General features: G+C 44.7%; 1 protein-coding gene across 1 annotated transcript; it reads right to left on the bottom strand.

The window, feature by feature from the left end:
• Nucleotides 1-1561: 1561 nt before the first annotated feature.
• GCKR (glucokinase regulator) lies at nucleotides 1562-24148 on the bottom strand. Its single transcript, XM_061210868.1, is given in 21 exon segments — nucleotides 1562-1733; nucleotides 2569-2706; nucleotides 5083-5228; nucleotides 13465-13548; nucleotides 13633-13736; nucleotides 13934-14030; nucleotides 14417-14490; nucleotides 14840-14937; nucleotides 15170-15268; nucleotides 15908-16053; nucleotides 17208-17249; nucleotides 17251-17314; nucleotides 20129-20223; nucleotides 21376-21429; nucleotides 21649-21692; nucleotides 21695-21717; nucleotides 22026-22099; nucleotides 22484-22552; nucleotides 23413-23481; nucleotides 23649-23804; nucleotides 24089-24148. Coding segments are annotated over 21 exon segments (1908 nt in total).
• Nucleotides 24149-25032: the final 884 nt, after the last annotated feature.

Raw genomic sequence — 25032 nt, 5'->3', positions numbered from 1 at the left:
AGTATCACATGCAACTGTATACGAATTGAATTCACTTGATATCTTTGCACCATCCAAGTACTTGGTGAGCAAAAAAAAAAAAAAAAAAAAAAAAGAAAGAACCTCTGGACTTCTAGTGTCCTTCTGCATCCAGCCTCGGGGAAATCTGACCCTGCACCCTATCCATTCCACATGTAGGAGTAGGGCTACTTCACATGTTGGCTCTGCCTCCTCCAGCCCTGGAAAGCTGGGTATCTTCTCTGACTTGATCCTGCTCATGATGCCAGGATGAGAGACAAATTAATTTACTTAATGGAAGTGCATGGGGGAGAGTTGTGGGTAAAGAGAAGCTGAGAGCCTTTGCAGGATCTTTTCCTAACTTTACCCCTCTTGAGTTGTAGAGTTAGGAAGAGGTGTTTGTGGAGGATAAAAACCAAATCGATGGCAGTCAGAAGGCACTATGGGAATGGTGTTGAGGAAAGGGGCATTGGTTAAAGACCTAAGGTAGCAAAGTAAACGTAGATATATCAATAGAACAGGAAAAGAGAGTTCAGACAGAGGCTGGAGGCCCACAGATATAGAGAGGTAACTTGTGGCTGTCTTTAAAAGATTGAATACTCTATCTTCATAAAACTGAAATCTATTTGGCTCCTTAGCAGTCACCCTCCTGCAGAAAGGTTCAAGTGAGCTTCAGAGAGGTTTTGTCCCCAGAGAGTTCCTGAATGTCTATTACCTAGGTACTTCTTGACCACAAGGGGGAGCCAGCTCTCCACTACCATGGTCACAGTCATAGGCACTGAAGAGCTGGCATGGGTCTGGGATGAGCGAGGGTGCCTTTGATTTGTCAAAACAGGTGACAGCTGAGGTCTGAAATGTTCAGAGTGGGGTCTCTAGTGTGTGTTGGGTCCCACTCTGGCACCCTCAGAGTTCCTTATGTTCCCTTTACAAACACTGGGTAGGGAGGGATGCAACACTCACTTTATGGTCCAGTGTGTGGATGTAGCATTCATTCTAGTGATGAGGATCCTGTCACGCCTAATTGGGATTGTTATTTTCTGGGTGTCCTATGTTGGGGACACAACTTCTTCCCTCTTTCCTTGGAATTATCTAAGTTCCCACCTCTCCTTGCTTGTGTGATTCTTTGTAGGAGTGAAGTATGTGTGTGTGCGTGCACGTGTGCACCTACATGTTGGAGATGGGGGGATATAAAGAAGCTGGAATAAGGTTTGGGTCAGTGACCACTGAAATGGAGTTGGGAAGCAGGTGGAGACATAAAGAAACAAAACTGCTGTTGGGACCGACCCATGCCACTCATCTTGTTCCACCTCTGATCTATTGACTCTGATCTCAGTAGATTTCGAAACAAGACATTCAGTTTTATTTCTGAAATCAGAATATGCCAGGGAAAGTGGATACCACTGGGTGAACAGCAAGATCTCCCCAAAGGAGAGAGACGCTGTCTCCCCAGCCTGGGCGGCTGGTGCTCCTGGAGACTGGGCCTCTCCTCCCACCTCACGTGCTGCTGGCCCAACAAGTCCCCGTGGGGTGGGCTGGCCCCCTTCACGCGCCCAGAAACACCAGTTCACGGCACAGCCCGATCTAGGGTCTCCAAGAGGTCCGCGTTGCGCTTCCGACCTGGCCGGGTGAGGGCGCTCCTGACAGCCTCACGGACAGAGGGAGCTGCAGCCAGGTATGCCTGGGCCTCAGGGATGGAGCACCGGAATAGGAGGCTCAGCAAGGCTATGGGGATCACCCGTGGGGAAGAGGCAGCGAGAACTGAAGCCTGAGGAAGTGAGGTCGTCTGAGGAAGAACCCTGGAGGAGCTAGAGCATTCAGTGTGGGAGTCAGAAGATACCAGGTTGGATGCAAGAGTAGAAGGGAGGGGCTTCCTCTGGTGGGGCAGTGGTTAAGAATCTGCCTGTCAATGCAGGGGACACCGGTTCAAGCCCTGGTCCCGGAAGATCCCACATGCCACGGAGCAACTAAGCCCGTGCGCCACAACCACCGAGCCTGCGCTCTGGAGCCCGTGAGCCACAACTATTGAAGCCCGCGCGCCTAGAGCCCGTGCTCCACAACAGGAGAAGCCACCGCGATGAGAAGCCACCACGATGAGAAGCCCGCGCACCGCAACGAAGAGTAGCCCCCGCTCACCGCAACTAGAGAAAGCCTGCGTTCAGCAACGAAGACCCAACGCAGCCAAAAATAAATAAATAAAATAATAAATAAATTTTAAAAAAAAATAGAAGGGAGTTTTCGAAGACCAGAAATTGGAATGAGGTGGGTCAAGAGCAGAGAGAAGCCTTCATCCTGACCTAGAAAACTCCTATTCATCAAGACTGGTTCGTGACCCAGGTCTCCCACTCTTTCCTGACTCCCCTCCTAGGTAAAACTGAAGACCTTTTCGACACCCCTGTAGTACCTTTTACACACTTCTCTGACTACTTGTCACAATCATGTCTCCTCCATGAACAGGAGGAGCTCCTTGCAGAGTGTCACTGAGCTTTGTAAACTCAGTGCCGAGACAAGTTCCTGACACATCGTAAGTACTCAGTAAGTGTTTGCTAGATGACTAGCAGCTCGCGAGTTACCTGTTCCTTCTCATGTGCAACCTGGACGTGGAAGGAGATGGGAGCTGCTCGAATATCATCCGACAGTGGCTGAGGGAAGTGGATCGCCTGGAGGAGGCTCTCGATGCATCGAGCCTTGGGCTGTCCCTAGAACCGCTGTGGAAGAAATGGTAATGTCCATGCTGGGCTAGAAAGCCATGGGAGCTGAGAATGGGGTCAAGAGAGAGTGGGAGTATGGGATCTCGAAGACCAGCTGTAGAGAATTCTTCCCTGTAGGCAATCCCAAACTCACAATCCCCAGCTGTAAAGGAAAACTGGGGTAAAAGGATTGGTGGTGGGCCTTGATTGGCTGGGTTACACTGGAGAATTAATGGCAAATTGGTCGTATTTTTGGCCATGTCCCTGCAATCCCAAAGGTTAGTCATCTTAAACTGAACTCATTCCCTCTGGTTTCCTCCCTAACCACATCCATCCTTTATACTGCTGTAAGACAGTTCATCTGCAAACACTGCTTCTATTTTTTTCACCACCCTTTTCCTCTCTAGCTCAGCACTGTCCGATAGAAATATAATGAGTCACATATGTAATTTAAAATTTTCTAGCACAGCATTAAAAAAGAAACAGGTGAAATAAATTTTGGTCATGTTTTATTTCATCCAATATATCCAAAATATCATTTCAACATGTCAACAGTATTAAAAATTTGTATTAAAAATACAGTATTAAAAATTATTAGTGACATATTTTACAATATTTTTGTACCATGTCTTTGAAATCCAGTTTGTATTTTACAATTACAGCACATTTCAATTCAAGTGCTGAATTTCAATGCAAAATTGAAATGTAGTCCTACCAAAAGAATAAAGTTGCATTGAATGAAAATTTACATGCTTCACTTTTTAAGTAAAATTTGGAGTTCAGTTCAGTTCAAGTGCTCAATAGCCACATGTGACCGGTGGCTACCATCTTGGACAGCACAGATCTAGCTATGTTTGGCAAGTCCAAATTCCTGTCTGCCTTTTAATCTTCCACAGTTTCTCCCCTTCCTGCTCCCTCACCACTCTGTAAAATGACTCCAGACCTGTGTCCCTCACATATCATGCCTAGCCCCCCTCTGGGCCTTGGCTAATATTCCTTCTAACAAAAGTGCCTTTCCGTCCTTCACCTCTCCAAGCCATAACCAGTAGGCCTAGCTCAAACATCACCTCTTCCATGAAGTCTTCTGCTTTGCTATAGTGCATAGATCCTACCTTCTTTGATGTTCTATTGGACTTCAGTAAGGATCATGCAATTTGACACTTAATTGTTCTCTGTTTCAAGTGTTGTTTTTGTCTCTCCTCCATTAGATGGGCCACTCTGGGATGGCAAGGACTGGATCATAGGTAGCTCTGGCTTCCCCTACCTGCCCCAACTCCAGGAACTAGAAAAGCATAAAGGATTTTTTTTCCCAGTTGGTTGGTTGTTTTTACTCATTCGAGAAGGTTGTTTTAGGGCCCTGGTGGCTGCTCACTAAATGCCCATTCATTGGTTCCTTTCATGTAGAGTTGCCAGATTTAGCAAATAAAAATATTGGATACCCAGTTAAATGGAATTTCAGATGGATAATTTTTAAAAATTAGTATAAGTATGTCTCAAATATTGCATGGGATATACTTATACTAAAAAATTATTCTTTATTCCTCTGAAATTCAAATTTAACCAGTGTCCTATATTTTTCTTTGCTACATCTAGCAACTCTACTTTCAGGACCATCTGTTGTGCTATGTGCTCAGCATCCATGCCTCCCCCTCCTGGTATCAGCACCTTGATTTTCCTCTGGGGAATTATTGCTTCCCCATTCTCAGGCCACACTGTTTGATTGAGGCTCACTTCATGCCCCTTCCTCCATTGCCATCTTAAAGGGAGAGCATGGGTGACCCAGGCCTGGGCAGAGGGCTGCTTTCCCCTGGAGAACAGTGATTGGCTCAGGGATGGGCATGTGACCCAAGACAAACCAATGAGGACCCTCCCCCAGGTATTTGCAGGAATCGCAGGGAGAGATAAACTCTCCTTCCGCCAGAGTTGCTAAATTGGTAGGATGTTAGGCTGGCACTGCTGGTGGCCAGTTTGCCACCTAGTGGAGAAAATCTTCCTGAGAATGAGAGCAACACAGAGGAAAGCAGAGCTAAGGGCTGAAAGTTCTGGAGCATGTCATTTTGCGTTTCTGGATCTAGCTACCCTGGGACTGTTCAGTTACATGAACCAATCATTTGCCTTGCTTAGTTAAACCAGTACAAATTGGACTTCTGTCACACATATGTGTAACTGAAAGAATCTTGCCTAATAGTTATAATTGCACAAACACGCACCCATGTGTGCACATATACTTCTTAGAGGAGAGGCTGGGCCTGACAGAAGGAGGAGGAGAGGCACAAGAGAAAAGTCAGCCCTTACCCCTACACATCTACATACCTCTGAAATACGCCCTCCTATGGCAGCCTAGGCATTGAAGACAGGCCCCCCCCCCCTCAGCCCCATCCCGTCATGTCCTAGGTGCAGCATGGCCAGAGTCCGCCAGAAGAGCTTGGAGTTGCAAATGTGGAGGTCCAACATGTGGTTTTGGAGGATTTTCCCAAGAAGCACATGGGTCCCTGTACTCACCGTATTCAGCACCCACTTGGTGCTTAGCTCATGCTGGAACTTCTAAATAGGGCAGACACATGGGGATATTGAAAATTAGGGGACATTAGAGCAGCAGGGTGAACAGGGCCTTATTATCTGACAGGAATCCAGGGATCAAAAAATGCAGACATAAGGACTTCCCCGGCAGTCCAGTGGTTAAGGGTGCATGCTTCCAATGGAGGGGGCATGGGTCTGAGCCCACATGCTGCTCAGCATGGCCCAAAAAAAAAAAAAGTAGACATAATTTGCTCCATCAGCCAGGACCATTCCATGCAAACCTGGCAGCTTCACATATTTGTGGGTTTTTCTTTCTTTCTTTCTTTTCTTTTCTTTTTTTTTTTTTTTTTCGGTCGTTCTGCACAGCTTGCAGGATCTTAGTTCCCCAACCAAGGATTGAACCCGGGCTGAGTCCTAACCACTGGACTACCAGGGAATTCCCCACATATTTGTGTTTTTGACCCTTGATAGACAGATATCTTCCCTGAGTCCTTCCACAGTAGGATTTTGCTCTTTTTTTTTTTTTTTTTTAAGATTTTTTTGATGGGGACCATTTTAAAATTTATTTATTTATTTATTTATGGCTGTGTTGGGTCTTCGTTTCTGTGCGAGGGCTTTCTCTAGTTGCAGCAAGCGGGGGCCACTCTTCATCGTGGTGCACGGGCCTCTCACTATCGCGGCCTCCCTTGTTGCGGAGCACAGGCTCCAGACGCACAGGCTCAGTAATTGTGGCTCACTGGCCCAGTTGCTCTGCGGCATGTGGGATCTTCCCAGACCAGGGCTCGAACCCGTGTCCCCTGCATTGGCAGGCAGATTCTCAACCACTGCGCCACCAGGGAAGCCCAGGATTTTGCTCTTACCAGCACTTTCCTCTTGTTACTCAGGTACCAGACAGGGGAGAAGTGGAAATCCTGGGATTCATTCCACTAAACTAAAGGCTCCTTGAGAGCAGAGATGGTGTCTTATTTTGCTCCAGAGCCCCAGTCTTTTTGATAATGGCTGACACATGATTACTGATCAATACATGTTTGTTGAAAAATTAATTCAATTTAATCTTTATAACAACCCTATGAAATAGGTTTTTTCTATCCCTGTTTCTACACATGTGGAAACTAGAGGTCAGAAGTAAACTTGATAGTGAGACGTAGAATCAGGACCTAAATCCAGGTCTCCTGATTTAGTGATGAGGGCATTTCCTACTTTGCCACGATCATTTCCTGGATGAATGAGATAATGGATGTGAAAGCACAATGAAAACTGAAATGTTGTACAAACACGTGGTACTCTGGGAATAACTACCACCTGTTCTTGACCCTCATATCTTGCACTTATAATATCTATTACCAAACTTTGAGGGCAACAGGAGTCCAGTAAAGGAATTGAGGGGGTTAAGTATTTGGTCCTAGCCAGGCTGAGGAAACAGGCTACTACTTCTGCCTCTTTATTCTGCAACTCTATAAATAGCTGGTCACACAAACCCCTAGCAGGGTGTATACTGAAAATACTTAACAAGTGATCGACAAAGACACTGAGTATAAGAATAGAAATCTGACCAATCAGAATGAAGCTGGCCAGTATGCAGTACTGATGCTATAGGCTGCATGTCAGACTGCCCTGTGGGGGAGAGATCAATCAAATCTGGGTTATATCATTAACCATTTATATCACCAACCATTTATACCATTAACTACCACTAACAAAAAAATACTTTAATTTTTACATAATTTGAAGCTAGACACGTTCATTTTAAAGTTCATGTGGAAAAAGGGCAGCAATTCTATAGAAGAGTGTTGAAGGGAGGACTAACTCTATCGGACATTAAATTTACCATAAAGCATCTATAATTAAACAGTATGGTACCAGCACATCAATAGACAGAAAGAAAGTCCAGAAATAAACCAGTACACGTGGGAACTGAGTATCTGATACAGGTAGCATCTCAAATCACTCAGGAAAAGATGAACTTTAAATATATATATTGGGATAATTGGATAGTCATTTAGAAAAATATAAAATTGGGTCCATACCTCACCCTATACACAAGAATAAACTCTTAATGATAGTTTGGAATTAACATTTACACATTACTATATATAAAATAAACAACAGGGACCTACTGTATAGCACAGGGAACTATATTCAATATCTTATAATAACCTATAATGGAAAAGAATCTGAAAAGGAATATATATATATAACTTAATCACTTTGCTGTACACCTGAAACTAACAGAACATTGTAAATTAACTATTTCAATTTAAAAAATGGTTTAAAAAAAAAGAGAGCAAGAGAAAGACCACTTTCACTAGAAGAAAACATGTACTAAAAGAAAACACAGATGGAATTCCTTTACAATCTGGGGGTGGGTGTGGCATGAGGGGAGCTTTCTGTTCATCAAGATCCAAATTCAATAAAAGATTGATAAGTTCTACCCCAGAAAAATTAAAGCAAAGACTTTAGCATGGTTAAAACCCAAAGAAAATGTAATATATAGTTGACCCTTGAACAACACAGGTTTGAACTGCAAGGGTCCACTTATACGCAGATTTTTTTCAATAGGAAATAGTACAGTACTACAATGATCCTATCCCAGGAACGTGGATAGGGAGGAACCATGGATACGGAGGGTCAACCATAAGTTACACCATTTTCCACTGTGCAGAGGATTAGTGCCCCTAACCCCCCGCCTTGTTCAATTGTCAATTGTATAGCAGAAATAAAGGACTAATTTATAAAGAACTCAAAATCAAGGGATCATCAAGACCACAATACCATTAGAAAATGAGTATATTTCATGTATTTACATGAACACACAGTTCAAATGCCCTACGTAAGAGACTGCCCGAATAACCCTCGCAAATGTGTGAGCACACCCGAATGTGAAAAATAATGAGGAAGAGTTCTATAGGCCTGCGCTCTAGAGGCTGCGAGCCGCAACTACTGAAGCCTGCAGGCCTAGAGCCCATGCTCCGCAACAAGAGAAGCCACTGCAATGAGAAGCCTGTGCACCGCAACGGAGAGTAGCCTCCGCTCTCCGCAACTAGAGAAAGCCTGCGCACAGCAATGAAGACCCAATGCAGTGAAAAATAAACTAATTAATTAATTAATTTTTAAGAAAAGAAAGAAATGCAAAGCATACACGCACACGCACACTTTTTTTGTAAAAAGAAACACAGGAGATAAGTCAGTCAGTAATGAAATTGGTTTCTTGCAGGGATGAGTGGGAATGGGATGGAAGGGATAGAGAAGGAAATGGGACATCTTTTTATACAGTTCTGACTTTTAAATCATGTTATGTTTTACATATTCAAAAGATAAAATTAGACCAAAAACTGAAAAAACTCTAAAATTGAAAACAAATAAAAATAAATGAACCTAACTGTATATCACATTAATAACATAACCACAGAGAGAAAGAAAAAATTTAATGAAAGTGACTTTTGAACACTTTATCTAGTGGGATGTGATCAAAGAACAAAAAGAACTGCAAAAATCTCAACCACTTCTTGGTAAGTTTGTTGATGACAGTCGTATTAGGGTAGCAATTCCAAAACTGTTTGGTATTTACTGTAGGACTGAACAAATGGGTAAATACACTGATGATATTGGAGGAGAGTACGTGTGTGTGTGTGTGTGTGTGTGTGTGTGTGTGAATATACATTTATATATATATATTTCCTTGTTCTTTCTACTGAAAGGGCTTAGAGGCAAAACAAACCAGTAGCTGTGAGCATACCTAGCACCTAGATTTCTAAATACCAGTCTCCACTAACAACCAGGGTTCCTTGGAAAATGACTGATTCCAGGGCTGGAACCAGGGAAAGTATAAGGTGAATGTAGGCCAACATTTTTGTGCTCCTACATAGGAGATGACTGGGTACACACACACACATACACACACACACACACAAATACACACAAACACAAATGTACATAATGAAGAAGAGATTTTTAAACTGAAGTGGAGTGATTTTCAGTATATTTTGTTAAGCAAAAATGCAAGGCACAAGAGTATATTGCATAAGAGAACAAGAAAAAATTTTTTTTGCAAAAAGAAATACAGCAGAGTGTTCAAATGCTAATGTGGATAGATATGTCACAAGAACACAAAGGCCAGCTTGAATGAGCTCTCATTTTGAGCGATAAAATGAATAATGACAGGAATGGATTAAAACACACAACAACAACAGCAACAAAAATTCATGAGTCCATATCAATACTAAACAAACAAACGTAGATAAGGTGGGGAGAGAAGAGAGATTTTCTTTACAGAAGAATGCCAACTAATAAATGGAGACAGAAGGATAGAAATAGAAAAATCACCATTTTAAAACCATCATAGTAATAATTGATTCAACCAAGAATCATTAGTGGATGCTAAAACTGTGGGTGGAAGATTGCTGAGGAATAAGATACAAAGAAATCTAACAGACACCACCTTGACCAAATGATCAAACGCAGCATCACCAATAAAGGGACAAACTGATATTAGGAGCCTCTACATGTGATACACTGATAAAGGCACAGCCTCATCTATGCAGGACTCCTGCCCCCAAATTTAACGTGAACATAATGAAGAAACAATCAGGCAAATCAAAAGTGAGGCACATTCTGCAAAACAATTGGTCTAGACTTCTAAAATATGAGTGTTTTGATGAAAGACATCAAAAACAACTGAGGAACTCAGCCAGATTAAAGAAAACTAAAGAAACACGATAACGAAATGCAGTGCATTATCCTTGCTCAGATCCTGGATCTGGAAGATAAAAACAATACAGGAATAATTGGGGAAATTTGAATATAGTCTGTATATAAGATAATAGTGTTGTATTAATTGTCATTTTCTCAAGTGTGATAATTATATTATAATTATATAGACAAATGCCCGTTGTTCTTAGGGAACACAGTAATTTGTGTCAAGTATCGTATCTCCAATTGCCTTTCAAATGATTCGGGGGGAAAGAGAGATGAAGCAGATGTGGCAAAATGTTAATAAGTGGTGAATCTAGCAAAAAGCATATCGGTGTTCACTGTATTATTAGTATAGTATAGTATACTATAGTATAGTATAGTATCATTGATACAATTCTTGCAATTTTTCTGCAGATTTGAAATTTTTCAAAATAAAAGTGTGGGCTGAGTTACATCAAACTATTTCTACAACGAAATATTTATAAGCTCTAAAAGAAGCCTCCGTATTTCAAACAATTTCAGTACATTTAAAAAGATAAAAACCGGAATAAAGAAAAAAACAAACAAACACACACACACACACAAAGATTGATAGATTTGACTATGCCAAAATGTAAATTAAATGTCTCTACATCAAAAACATAGAAATTAAAAATAATATACTGGGGGAAAACACGGAACAGGAAAAGAAGGCTACTGTCCTTGCTATATACACTCCCTTTTATAAATTAGTAAGAAAAAACATACCCTAAAAAAGAATGAGGGGCTTCTCTGGTGGCGCAGTGGTTAAGAATCCACCTGCCAGTGCAGGGGGCACGGGTTCGGGCCCTGGTCCGGGAAGATCCCACATGCCCCGGAGCAACTAAGCCCGTGCGCCATGACTACTGAGCCTGCGCTCTAGAGCCCGTGAGCCACAACTACTGAAGCCCACACACCCAAGAGCCCGTGCTCTGCGACAGGAGAAGCCACCGCGATGAGAAGCCCGCACACTGCAACAAAGAGTAGCCCCCACTCGCCGCAACTAGAGAAAGCCCGCGCGCAGCAACGAAGACCCAACGCAGCCAAAAATAAATAAATTAATTAAATAAATTAAAAAAAAAAAAAAGAATGGGTGAATATGCCCAAAAGATATGAAGAAGCAGTACAATAAAGAAAAAAATTCAGGGCTTCCCTGGTGGCGCAGTGGTTGAGAATCTGCCTGCCAATGCAGGGGACACGGGTTCGAGCCCTGGTCTGGGAAGATCCCACATGCCGCGGAACAACTAGGCCCGTGAGCCACAATTACTGAGCCTGCGCGTCTGGAGCCTGTGCTCCGCAACAAGAGAGGCCGCGATAATGAGAGGCCCGCGCACCGCGATGAAGAGTGGCCCCCACTTGCCGCAACTAGAGAAAGCCCTTGCACAGAAACGAAGACCCAACACAGCCATAAATAAATAAATAAATAAATAAACCCAAAGTTTAAAAAAAAAAAAAATAGATGTAACACTCAAGATTTCAGCTTTTAAAAAAAAATTCAATGGCGAATATATATTTTTAAGGAGCCAATCTCCATAGTAATTAAATATAAATTACCATGGAAATGCCTTTCGTTTTGTTTCACTTTTTTTCCTTTGCTGATTAGCGATGATTAAAAAGAACAATGTTACCCAGTATTTTAAGGTTGTGGGGAACAACCAATTTTACACTTTGTTTACAAACCTCTTTGGAGGTAACCACATGCATCAAAAGCCTTAAAATTTTAAACACCCTTTGACCCAGTGATTCCACTTTTGGAGGTTTATCCTAATGAGAGAGTCAAATGTGTGTATAAGGATATTCTGTGCAGCATTTTAATAAAAGCCATAATATTGAAACCACAGTGTTTGACAACTGGGGCTAGAGTAAACAAATTACAGTCCACATACCGTGGAACATATGACATTAAAAATGATGATGTAGATATATTAGTACAGAAAGGTGTTCATAATTTTAAATAAAGAGAAGCAAGTTAAAAACAGCATGTCAAGTATGGTCCTATTTTTATATAACTATATTTACATATGCATAAAAAAGTAGAGGGACAGTCTCAAAATTTGTCTGAGTGGTTTTTGTTTTGTTTTGGTTTTTTCTGGAAGAAGGTAGATTATGGATGATTTTTTTCCTTTTTTTGATTTCTGTATTTTCTAAAGTTATGACAATAAAAAAAAGTATTGCTATTGTAATTACAATTTTCTTTAAAAATACAGTTCTTTAAAATATCACAGATTATCATTCTCTGCTGTATACCCTATCCCTGGGATAGTACCTGGCATGTGACAGGTACTCTAAAAATATTTGTTGAATGAATGAATAAATGGATCGGGCTCAACTCATGAATATGGTGGAAATTTATCTTGTATGGTGAAATAAACCGTGGATTTAGAGTCCCAAAACCTGAGTTCAAATCCTGACTCCTGTCTTATCTGTGTGGTCATTATTATAATCCCTTAATCTCTTAATTTCATCTTCCTCATCTGGGCAATGGGGACACTAAACATACATTCCTTAGGAGATTGTTAAGAGAACTGAGATAATATACATGAAATATTGTGTAAAGTGCAAAGGCCTCTGTGTATTAGGTATTATGACTATACAATGGAACCTATAAGTATGAGGGGGTATATAACATAAAGGGGGGTCTAGACGATGTGGGTTTCATTGGAAAAGACTTCTTAGAAGATGTGAAATCTCAAAGGCGACAATGAATGTGGAAAGCATGCCAAAAGAAGTAGGGATATGACCAATGAACATCATTTGGAAGGAAAGACAAAGATACACATTGAAAGGAGTGTGGATCCCCTGTTCAGGGGGAGAGGAGAGGAGAACTCCATTGAGTTCTGAGGGCAGGTAAGGAGCATGCCAGCTGTTGCCTGGTTAAGTTGGGAAGCTTCCTGGAGGAAGTAGTTTGAATAATGGATGAGGCCACATCTCTCCAGGGCAACCCTTCAGGGGCCTGGTTCCGCCCCATGGAGGATGGAGGGCTGTCGTGTGAGAAAACTGAGGACCAGAGATGTGTAAAACTGCTTTCTTTCTTCGGCCACGAAGCAGAACTGAACTGGCATCCAGACGTCCTGCTGCCCACTCCAAACTCTAAACTGCAAAGTGCACCCAAAGTGATCATTACTTCTATGGTTATTAGCAATGCTTGTACTGGATCATAATTTCATTAGTAAGCAGGGACTGTATCAGTGTACTATTATCTGCAGTGAACTCAGCATAGGACAACTTGCAAAAATATATGTCTTAAAGGGTTTTGGACAGTGAGGATGACTATAGTGTCGACAATTAACTTGTGACAAAGGACAAATGAGTATCTCTCAGGTGATTGGCAGCCTATCCTGTACTTTTGCATATTTCTCGAGAGAACTGAATGCAGTAGCCCATTGACTTGGAAACTCTGACTAGTGACCTGGTAACACAAGAACTTGCCCAGCTGGCTTTGTGGAAGTCAGACAAAGCTTTCTACCCTCCGGCCCTGGGTTTTCTAATTCCTGGAATCCCTCCTCCTCTGTGCCCCTCACTGCAGATATTACCTCCTCATTCCCCATACCTGGATGCAGTCCCCGTCATATTCGAAGAAAAGCAGTGGCCACGTGATGCTGATGATGGAGGGAAAGAGCTTCTTCAGAGGGGTCTGCAGAGAGAGAGGAGCAGGAACGGCATCTCCAGGAAGCCCTGGCTGTAACTGCTGCCCCGCGTCCCCTCCTCAAGGCTGGACCCTCTCCGGCAGGGACTGCCCCACAGTGCTGTGTGCCAAGGCCTGGATGTTGGAGGTCTTCTCTTTCACCTGCTCCACCAGCACCTGCACCTCCTTGAGGTTGTCTAGGAGAGGGGGAGGGCATCAGAGTGGAAAGCCTGGCTCTTCAGCTGTTCTTTCTCCTCCCCTGGGGTCCAGTCAGGACACACACTCCCGTCCCTCCCTCTGAGCAGGTGCCCTAAGGCCCAGAAAAGTGGTAGTTCCTCTGAGTCACTCTGCTGCCTCCATCCCCTCACCCCACCACTCCCATCATCCCTCTCACCATCCAGGGTAAAAATGAAGACGACAGTGTCCATTTCTGTAAGGGATGGCAGGATGGAAGTCAAGAAGTCTTCCTGGGAGAAGGAGAAATGGGGACCCTGGGGCAGAAAAAGAGGAGAGAGTCCTTCCCATGGAAAACTCCAGCATATAGACTTGAAGACCAAAGAGGCCCTTAGAGGACATCTAATGCGGACCTTTTATCTACAGATGTAAAAACCAAGATTCAAAGAGGTAAAGTGTTTTGCCCAAGATAATGCAGCATGCTGACGGAAGAGCACTGGACCACAGCCAGGTTTGGGGAGTGAATCCAGAGCTTTCCACACTGTTCCTGTGCTGCCCCAAAGCCTCATGACCTTTAACCCATATTCCCTCTCTAGAAGGGAATCTCATTGTACTCCCTTACCTGTTTCCACCTCCCTCTTTTCTCCCACCCTCTGCACACCAGTTATCTTCCCAACTTCCCCAAGTCCCATCATCTTCCCACCTGGTTGAGCTCAGCCTTCTGGTTAAACATGTCACTGTGATCACCAATGAGAAAGCCATGGACATCTTGGAAATCTGGGAAGGTTAAGGACAGGGAGAGAGGAGGGATGGGCTTCAAAGCAGAGGAAGGTTCTAGGCCTGGGGAGGTGTCAGTGGGGCTGGGAGGAAAGTGGCAAGTGGGGTGCAGGGTAAGCAGTAACACACGTGGGAGGCCATAGCTAAGCACGGGGCTGGGAGCCGAGGGATCAAGGACTGAGTGAGGGTTCAAAGGAAGGAGCATTTGACTGAAATGCCTATCTAGATAGGGCAGGATGGACATTGAATGAGGAGCCTCCATGGGTTGGGAGTAGGAAAGAATTTGGAGAGCAGACCAGTTGGTTTGGATCAGGAGGAATCGGGAAGTAAGTCAACACTGGGGTCCCACCAGCACCAAAGGTGTGGATGCACTCTACTCCATCCATGATGGCAATGATGCCCAGGGTCTGCCAGCCAACCAGGTATACTCAGCCTTTTTTCTCCAGGCTGAGAATGGGTCAGAGGTCAGGACATGAGAGATCACAGTGAAAAAAATCCAGAGATCAGAGAAAGACACACGCAGAAGAGCACGGGAGTAAATGAACCAAAAGCCTACCCTGACCCTCCAACACGCAGACCCGCTACCCTCCCCATGTTATCATGTCTCGTAGAGTCTCCCCTGCTCTCAGGACATTCCACATCCAGGCCGCTTTCCCCCTCCAAATACACATCTACACACCTGGTGCTGACTTGCTTCATCAGGGCGGCGATCTTGGGGCTTTGACTCTAGGTCACCTGATGAGCCCACTCAAATGTCCGCAGGATTTCCAGAAGGCATCTGGGAGGAAGTCCACCAGCTCCCAGGGCAGGCCCACTGCCTCCTCAGAAAGCCTGAGTCCCTCCCGCCCTGGGGAAGGCACAATTCCCTTAAAACTAAGTTCTGCTGGTCCCTGGTGGGGGAGCGGTAAGTAGAGCCAGACTGCATTCAACAGGGGCAGAGAGGGCTTCAGCGGGAAGAAGACTAAAGAGCAGCGAGGAGAATAGGGCATCCAGAGCATTGGGAGGAGGGTGGGATCAGAAAGTTGATGAGGGGGTAAGTGAGCGATGTGGAAGCTAGGCGAGAGACGCTGGTGAGGGAAGCAGGCCCACAGCAGGATGACCTCTACCCTGCATGGCCTGGACCATCCCCACATCAAAGACTCTAGGAAGCTAGGTTAGCTTTGGATGTCCCAGGTGTGCACAGGGATCAGGTCTGGACCTGAGGAATCCAGGGTCCGTTGGAAACAAGCCAGATTCTGTGACTGTGTGATGGGAACAGTGGCGTCCCCCTGCCAGTTCCTTTCCCAGGGAAGGAACGGCAGGGCCGCAGTCTTGCTGCTACCAGCGCACCCTCCAGATCTGGATCTGCCATTCCCCTGCCTGCACCCTCCCACCCACTGCCTGACTCTGATCTCTCTCTGGTCCAGATCCTTCCTACCTCGGAGATGCTGCGATGCTCCGGTCCGCAGTCTTGTGAGCTGCCAGTAACAGGGTTTCCAGCAGGATCTTGGTGGCACTTCCACCTTTTATCTGGGAGGAGCCACTGAGGCCCTCAGGTTGCAGAGTGATGACACCCAGGAGAAACTGGGAGAGGAAGGAAGGTCCTGGAGTTTACTAGTTAGTGACCACTGGGCAGGCATTTGTAGGACTGGTGGCCCCCAGTGTGCTGTGAGGAGGAGTGCTGGTTGAGGGCTTAACTGAGAGGAGAGGAGGGAAGGGAAGGGAAGGGCAGAGAAGAGAAGAGAAGAAGAGAAGAGGGAAAGGGCCACTTCTGGTCATTTCTATGGTACATTCAGGACTCTGGAGAGGAAGCCAGAATAATTGAGTGTCCTGTTAGCTGGGGATAAGGGTTTTTCAGAGAGGTTTTGGTTTTGTTTTTGTTTTTGTTTTCCAAGTACTTTCTCCCTCCTCCATCCCCCACTTTTTAAATAACAGTTTTTAATCCAAACACTACATTTCATGTTCCTTGGACAGACCAGTGAAGCAGCCATTGATTGTAACGGTACAGATAAGTAATATGACACACCAAAAAGATAAAGAGATTACAGCAAAAAGAATGATAAAAGCAGTGTCTGAGAAAAGGAGATTAAAAGTAAATAATTGCAGAGAAGAGGAGAGATGAGCATCTGGGAGATGAAAGATGCAGAACTTGTGTGTAATGTGGAATTCCTGCCTTCCTATCTCGCAAAAGGAAGATCAAGGAGAATGTCACAGATGTGGCCATCCCTGGCAGAGTGGGGCAGGGCAGGGATTTGGTTAAGGCCCTTGTAAGGTCAAAGGAAGGGCAGATGATGCTAGTGAGATGCAGCCACAATCCAGAGAAAAAAGGAACAGGAGCACTGGAGGCTTAGAAGGCCCACACCAATTTTGGAGAGTCTTAGGCAGAAGAATGAAACTGCATCCCATTTTTTTTTAAAAGCCCATATTTGAAATTGAAACATATAAAAGAGACATAAAGCAATACTTTCTACACACAGATGTAAAAGAGCTTCTTTAAATAGAAACTGCCCTAGACCATTTAGATGTTTAATGATTACTGATTTAAGAGACAGGGTCAGAATGGAAATAAAACATCTTAAGGTGAAAAACGAAACGAGAAAACAGGATTTGATTTACATTTTAGTAGATACACAACACCAGGAATTTAGACATGATGTAACAAAACCTAAAATCAGAGGCCCTAAGTGGCAAGCCATCCAGAGGTGGGTGTGAGGGGTAGGGGTGGGGGCAGATCTCACCCCAGTTGCAGGATTGAGCACAAAAGCTTTCTGTTTTCTCTGGCAGTTTCGGCATCTGCTCTGCTATTTCTCGAAATGTTGAACTCCAGTCTTCAATGGGGTCATTTCTGGGGCCCAAAGAGAGACAGAGGGGGGATCATGTGTGAGGATCTAAAGGAAGGGCCTCAGATGAGAGTTGGAACCAAATACCACATTGAGATTAGGGTCAGAGGTCAACAATTTCCTAGAGAGATGTGCTTTGATGCTCAAAGGGGCACTGTGTCCCTGAACCCCAAGGATGAGGGTTAATAAAACATTCAGCAATTTAAGCCCAGAGCAAAGCCAACACTCAAGTAAAAAGTTCCAGCCTGAGACCAGAACTTTCTTGTGTCCTGGTTCTTGCACAGGTCCTATTGCCACGTCTCCTCTGCAGAGAGAGGCGACGGTGTTTATTGTGTGGTTGAAAACTGAGATCCCCAGACTTGGCGGGTCATCAAAATCATCTGGGGAGGTTTGCTTTTTTTTTAATAACTACCCATTTCTGGTTTCCACACCCACCCTGAGAGTCTGCTTCAGTAGTTCTGGAGTGGAGCCCCCGAATCTGTATTTTTAAAAAGCTTCCCAGATGACTCTGAAGATCAGCCAAGTTTGGGAGCCACTGATTTAAGGAACAGCTGGAAGATCTCCACGCCTACGTTGTTTGAAATCTTTCATTTCACTTAGTCACAGTCCCTGAAATTAGCATCCACTGCAGCAGATACATTTTTGGTGAGGAAAGCCCTCCATTAAAAGAGATCATTTATACCTTCGTATGAATTACACTACATGCCTGGAATCTGGGAGCTGAAAAAGTCTCTCAGAACTCAGCTGTCCCTCTCCCCAAGACCACCACTAAATACACAAAGCTGCTCTTGAGTAATCAACAAGCCTTCGCTGAAATACCTCCAGTGACAGGAAGCCCTCAGCTTCATTGGGTGGCCCTCTCCAATGGTTTATTTAGCAGAGTTTCCCCAGCTTGGCTGTGCATCAGAATCTCCAAGGATGCTTCCAAAAATTAGATATTTCAGGGCCTTACCTCAAACCTACAACATCAGACCTCTCATACAAGAATCTTCCTGATTAACACTCCCAAGGCAGTGCTTCCACAGAATCACACCTGAGCATTGTTGGTTTAATATGCTGGCCTTCATAACACAACATTGTAAATCAACTCTACACCAATAAAAAATTTAAAAAATATATGCTGGCCCTCTTTGAGATCGAAGTGGCCATTTAGACAGAGAATAAGAGGGAGGTGACTTGGAGGCACAGGGATCTCAGGAAAGGGGAACAGGGTGGGAGATGTGAGTAGCCAGAGGGGACCAAAGGGGCTCCTGGCATGAAGGAGAAAAGGCCTAAAATAAGGGAGCTAGGCAAAGGAGACTAGGAGGCCAGTCAGCACCCACTATTCCTTCTTTGAAAAGATGCTTGGGACCCACCTCAGATGAAAGCACAGATCTTTGTGGTATGCATTTTCTTGAGCCCATTCTATCCTCTGACCCATGTTTTCCTTGCCTCTTCATTCCCTGTTTTAAATGTATGCTTTCTTATATTTTATGTATCCTTTATAAGCTGCCTTCAATCCTTTCTGAAATGAGAGAATAAGCAAATTAACCAACAAACAAAAAACCTCCTAAGCTTAGGAACACCCTTTATTTATTTTTTTTAAACATCTTTATTGGAGTACAATTGCTTTACAATGGTGTGTTAGTTTCTGCTGTACAACAAAGTGAATCAGCTATACATAAACATATATCCCCATATCTCCTCCCTCTTGCGTCTCCCTCCCACCCTCTCTATCCCACCCCTCTAGGTGGACACAAAGCACTGAGCTGATCTCCCTGTGCTATGCAGCTGCTTCCCACTAGCTATCTATTTTATATTTGGTAGTGTATATATGTCCATGCCACTCTCTCACTTCGTCCCAGATTACCCTTCCCCCTCCCCATGTCCTCAAGTCCATTCTCTACGTCTGCGTCTTTATTCCTGTCCTGCCCCTAGGTTCTTCAGAACCACTTTTTTTTTTTAGATTCCATATATATGTGTTAGCATACAGTATCTGTTTTTCTCTTTCTGGCTTACTTCACTCTGTATGACAGTCTCTAGGTCCATCCACCTCACTACAAATAACTCAATTTCATTTCTTTTTATGGCTGAGTAATATTCCATTGTATATATGTGCCACATCTTCTTTATCCATTCATCTGTCGATGGACACTTAGGTTGCTTCCATGTCCTGGCTATTGTAAATAGAGCTGCAATGAACATTGTGGTACATGACTCTTTTTGAATTATGGTTTTCTCAGGGTATATGCCCAGTAGTGGGATTGCTGGGTTATATGGTAGCTCTATTTTTAGTTTTTTAAGGAACCTCCATACTGTTCTCCATAGTGGCTGTATCAATTTACATTCCCACCATCAGTGCAAGAGGGTTCCCTTTTCTCCACACCGTCTCCAGCATTTATTGTTTGTAGATTTTTTGATGATGGCCATTCTGACCATGTGAGGTGATACCTCATTGTAGTTTTGATTTGCACTTCTCTAATGATTAGTGATGTTGAGCATACTTTCATGTGTTTGTTGGCAATCTGTATACCTTCTTCGGAGAGATATCTATTTAGATCTTCTGCCCATTTCTGGATCGGGTTGTTTGTCTTTTTGATATTGAGCTGCATGAGCTGACTGTATATTTTGGAGATTAATCCTTTGTCAGTTGCTTCGTTTGCACCTTTATTTACTTTAATATTCTGAGATTTGGTGAACAAGAGGATATTTGCCCTGCCCTCTCCTTTGTGACTATTCTGTAGATTTTCACAGGTTCCCTCCCAGCCTCCCCCAAGGGTCTGGCCATGACCTTTCATTACAGAAGGTCTGCGTACGACTTTTCATTACAGAAGGCTCACCTGGCCGTGCTCACTGGGTTGAAACCCATCAGGACTGGCAAAAAGATGTCTGGGTTATCCATGCAGTAGTCCATCTGGCCTGCCACAAAGGGAGCCTGGTGGTAGGGAGAGAGAGGAGGGTATGATGAGGGGGGTTACTCTAGTGCTGCCCGAGGCCCACGTACATCAGACTCCCCCCCACATGCTTGTTTAAGTGCCGATTCTGGGCCCAGTTAAAATCTACTGGATCTGAATTTGAAGGGGAGAGCCCATGGACCCACATTTTTTAAAATTAATTATTATTATTATTATTATCGGCCACACCGTGCAGCTTATGGGATCTTAGTTCCCCAACCAGGGTTTGAACCCGGGACCCTGGCAGTGGAAGCGCTGAGTCCTAACCACTGGACCAGCAGGGAATTCCCTAGACCTACATTACTAACAGGTTCTCCCAAGGAAATCTTCTGCGTGGTAAAGTCTGAAAATACAGAAGTAAACTGTAAGCTCCATGAGGTCAGTGTCCTGCTCTCCTTGTGTGCCTCATTCCACATCTAGCCCTTGCTGGGGTCCAGGTCCTGCTCAGTGAATTCTGAGAGTCAGAGTCAGAGCTGCGCAGCTGAGAGGAAACTCAGGGTCATCTAGCCCAGTGCTTCTCAAACAAACTACCTGGGAATCTTGCTAAAATGCAGATCCAGACTCAGGAGGTCTGGTGTGGGGAGGCCTGATATTCTGCATTTCTAACAGATCCCAGGTGATACTGATGTTGCTGGTGTAAGGACCACACTTTAAGTAGCAAGGGACTAGTCCGGGGTCAGCTTTTTCTGTAAAGAGCTAGAAAGCAAATATTTTAGGCTTGTGGGCCCTACGATCTCTGTCCAATGACTCAAACTTACCACTGAAGTGTCAAAGTAGCCATGGACAATATGTAAACACAAATGGCTGAGTTCCAGTAAAACTTCATTGACAAAAACAGGGAGCAGCTGGATTGCCCTGCCAGCATAGCTTGCTGACCCCTGGACTACTCTATCTATTTTGGTTGTTGAATGGATGGGTACATAGTTATTGTTGGATAAGATCCCTTCCCCCTTGTCCCACATTCATGCAACTGGATCCTAATTAGTGAGAGTAAAATCAAAATTCCTTACACAAGCCCTTTCTGTTTTCTAGCTAAATCTAGATAAATCTTGTTGATTTATCTTCCATGCTGTTCCACTCCTACTCCCTGCCTTCCTATAAAATTGATCCACCCAACCCATCTTCACACTCACAGAGAGTCCTACTGAAATGCCAATGAAAATCACCCTCTTCTTCCCAGCAGCCACCTAGGAGAGGAGGATGGGTGAGGTAGTGCCACCAAGAGGATTCTAGGGTATAAACATATTGTGTGGGGATGTCAGGGCCAGGATGGGGTGGGGGTGGCTGGAAGGGAGTTGGGGGGCAGGGAGGAGGCAGGGGATGGGCTTTGGCTGGATGTTGGGGCTTTGATGTCCCCACAAGAAGGAACAGACAGAGGTCTCTGGTTGAGTGTCAGTGGAAAACACAGACTTCTTCAGTTCCTCGATCCCATCCAGGGCACTATCTTCCGCCCCTCCCTAGAGGCCATCACAGACCTAAGAGGACAGACTCAAGGTCAGTGGCACTGCTTGGGAAGCAGAAGCCTGTGGTTTATTAGGGCTGCTTTGAGAGAAGGAAATGAAGGGAAAACTATCACTGAATGGGCACCTACTATTTGTTGGGCACCATGATAAACACTCTGTAGGGTTGAAAAACTTAAATACCTATGAGGGTTAGTCAGGCTACATAAGTATGTGAAGTGGAAAGCAAACCGGACACAATCTCCACCTAAAAGCATTCAAATTCAGTTTCTAAAAGACACTAGTTAGGCCAAACAAAATATTCAAAGGCCAACTTGGTTTACCTGTCACCTCCTGCAATGAGGTAGGTGTAAAGAGGTTTCTGTCCTAGACCTTTCATCAGCTGGTTAAAGGAGACCTGCAAAGTCGGAGAGAACATGAAGTAGTAATGACAGGGAAGGAACAGTTATCTTGGACGTTCAACACCTTGAGGGTAGAGGCTGTATAATGATTCTCTTAGGTCAGTGCTTAAGCCAGTACTGCTTGGAATCTGACTCTTAAATATGCTGCTTGGAGATGATGGATTAGGGGTGTGTGGGATGTAGAGACATTGGCAATAGACTGGTGGGGCTCAGATGGGCTCAGAAGAAATGGGACTCCATGTTGAGATCTAGCTTTTGGAGAAGAAAGAGAGCTGGAGCTGGAGGCGGTCCACCTAGGAGCTTAGCTTTGAAGAGCTTTATGGTCCTGAGGTTCACCCCAAGAAGGCAGAGAGAGCAAAACCGGTGATCAAGGTACTCACCGACATGAGGAATGCCATCCTGCCAGAGGTGCCCCTCCACTCAGCCCCACCAGCGCCTCCCTCAGGCTCCTGAGAAAAGAAAAATGCCTAGGTCTCCAGGACCCAGCTCAGGTTGGGAGAAGCATATTCTCTTTTTGGTTGGTAACAGAACCCCCCTCTTATCCCCAAAGCGAACAGAACATAGAGAATATGGTGTAGAAGAAAGAACCTTGGATTTGAGAAAGAAACTTCAGTCTGACCCCCAACTCTGGTTTAGCTACTTATTCAAACCCTTACTGGACTTCCCTGGTGGCGCAGTGGTTAGGAATCCACCTCCCAGTGCAGGGGACACGGGTTCGATCCCTGGTCCAGGAAGATCCCACATGCCGCGGGGCAACTAAGCCCGCAAGCCACAACTCCTGAACCCGCATGCATAGAGCCCATGCTCCACAACAAGAGAAGCCACCGCAATGAGAAGCCTGCACACCACAACGAAGAGTAACTCCCACTCGCCACAACTAGAGAAAGCTTGCGCTCAGCAACAAAGACCCAACACAGCCAAAAAAAAAAAAAAAAAAACCCTTACTTATTCCAGAAAGGACTGAAAGCAGCTTTGTCATAGATAGATAGAAAGAATCAGCATTATCTGGCAATTATTAGCTGAGTGTATTTGGGCAAGCTACTGTGATTATCTTAAGTATTTGTTTTCCCATCCAAAAAAAAATGGAGACGACAACAACACCAACTTTACAGGTTTTTGTGAAGGTAATGGGTGTGAAATACATGGTCAATTATAAAGTATTATGCAGTAATAGTTATTATAATTACTATTGATTAGTAAGATGACAATAAGGATATAAAAGTCTATAAAAGGGAAAAATAGAGACCAAGAAAAGAGAAAAGTAGAGGGAAACACGAATTTAAGCAGGGAGCAGGTGGAGGGTTGGTACCTTCAGCACTTCCTGAACTTTTCCAGCCACTTGTACCATGGTGGTCAGAGTTGACTCACTGTTGAGTCACTGGAGGCAACAGGCAGGCATCAGCAGCCAAGAAAAGGACAGTGGATTGGGGGGGTGGGGTGGTGGAGGGGCTCTCAGACCATGGTCTGAGAGGGCAGAGGTTGAGGTGGGGTGGGGTTGGAGTGGGCATCATTATTTGCAGTGTCCAGGGGATGGGTCTGGGTCACCTGGCATGTGGGCATGACTTGTCCCTCCTCCTGGAAGATCTCAGCATCACATTGCCCCAGCAATCGAACAATCTGCTCGGCATCTGCTTTGTACAGATCCCGGGTCAGTGGGTTTGACTTCTCTGTGATGGGCAGGGCTGCCTCATACCCAGACAACTAGAGGGAAGGGGGGACAAGGTCAATGGCAGGGAGCCTCATTCACATCTGCTGAACTGGAGGTGGGTGTGGCAGCAGGCACAGTGTTGGGACACACACACACACACACACACACACAAAACATTTAGCCTGCACTTGGTACTCTGGGCCTATCAAGGAAAGAAAATCAGGAAGGAAGTTGGGAAGGAGGACGGGGAAAGCAGAAACCCAGGGTGGAGGGAAGTCCAGATGAGGCAGGATTCTAGGAATCAGCACAGAAGGCCAACAGGGAGAAAGGGTCTCACCTCCCACTTGCCAGGCTCCGGGGTCTCAATCACATGTTGAAACCGTTTTGTGCCTGGCATGGTCCGACACTGTGGAAACACTGTTGTGCCTACCTCTTCAGCCACATAGCCCCTTCTGTCACACTGACTCTGCTTCCAGTTGGCAGGGCCTTAGCTGAGCCACAGTGATGATTAACCCAAGTACCCTGGCCTCTCTGCACACCTCTGCCTGTACCCTTTCCTGGTCACTAGGTCCCCAGCCCTCTGGTCACCCCACGGGGGCTCCCCAGGTCCCTCTTTACAGGCACCCAGACTCCCCAGCCTCTGGTTGTCCCTGAAGAGGAAGACGCGAGGTCTTCATTACTCTTGCCCTTCAGACAATGCCCTCTTCTCTGGAGGGCCTGGAGCCCGGCAGGACAATACCCAGGCCCAGGGCAAAAAGAATCCCTGGGCACGAGTGCTCTGGAACCAGGATGCATCAGGAGGCCAGAGATCAGGGTTCTCAGGGTCAGCAGAGGTCAGAGGACCTGGGCCATGGCTTGATCACATGCTCAGCACATGCAGTCCTCCCTGTCCCACTTGCCCCATTTCACTCTCCTCTCAGAAGGAAGGCAACAGAAGCTTCAGAGCCCCAGGGGTGCACGCACTGAACTGGATATTACAGGGGAAAGTGCCACAGAAATAGAAATACTGCAATGAGAATTAGAAACCAAAGTATCTGCCCTAAATACAAGTTTGGCTAACATTTATTTACACTGAACAATGTATTTTCACATACAGTATCTCATTAGATACATTAAGAAGATGATATTAAAAAGAATGAAATAATGCCATTTGCATCTGGAATTTATCATACTAAGTGAAGTAAGTCAGACAGAGAAAGACAGATATCATATGATATCACTTATATGTGGAATCTAAAAAAATGATACAAATGAACTTACAAAACAGAAATAGACTCACAG

This window comes from Eubalaena glacialis, chromosome 14 (assembly GCF_028564815.1).
Source record: "Eubalaena glacialis isolate mEubGla1 chromosome 14, mEubGla1.1.hap2.+ XY, whole genome shotgun sequence".
Classification (NCBI taxonomy): Eukaryota; Metazoa; Chordata; class Mammalia; order Artiodactyla; family Balaenidae; genus Eubalaena; species Eubalaena glacialis.
Note: the sequence above shows the minus strand (reverse complement) of the source record. Positions and strands in the feature narration are given on the sequence as shown.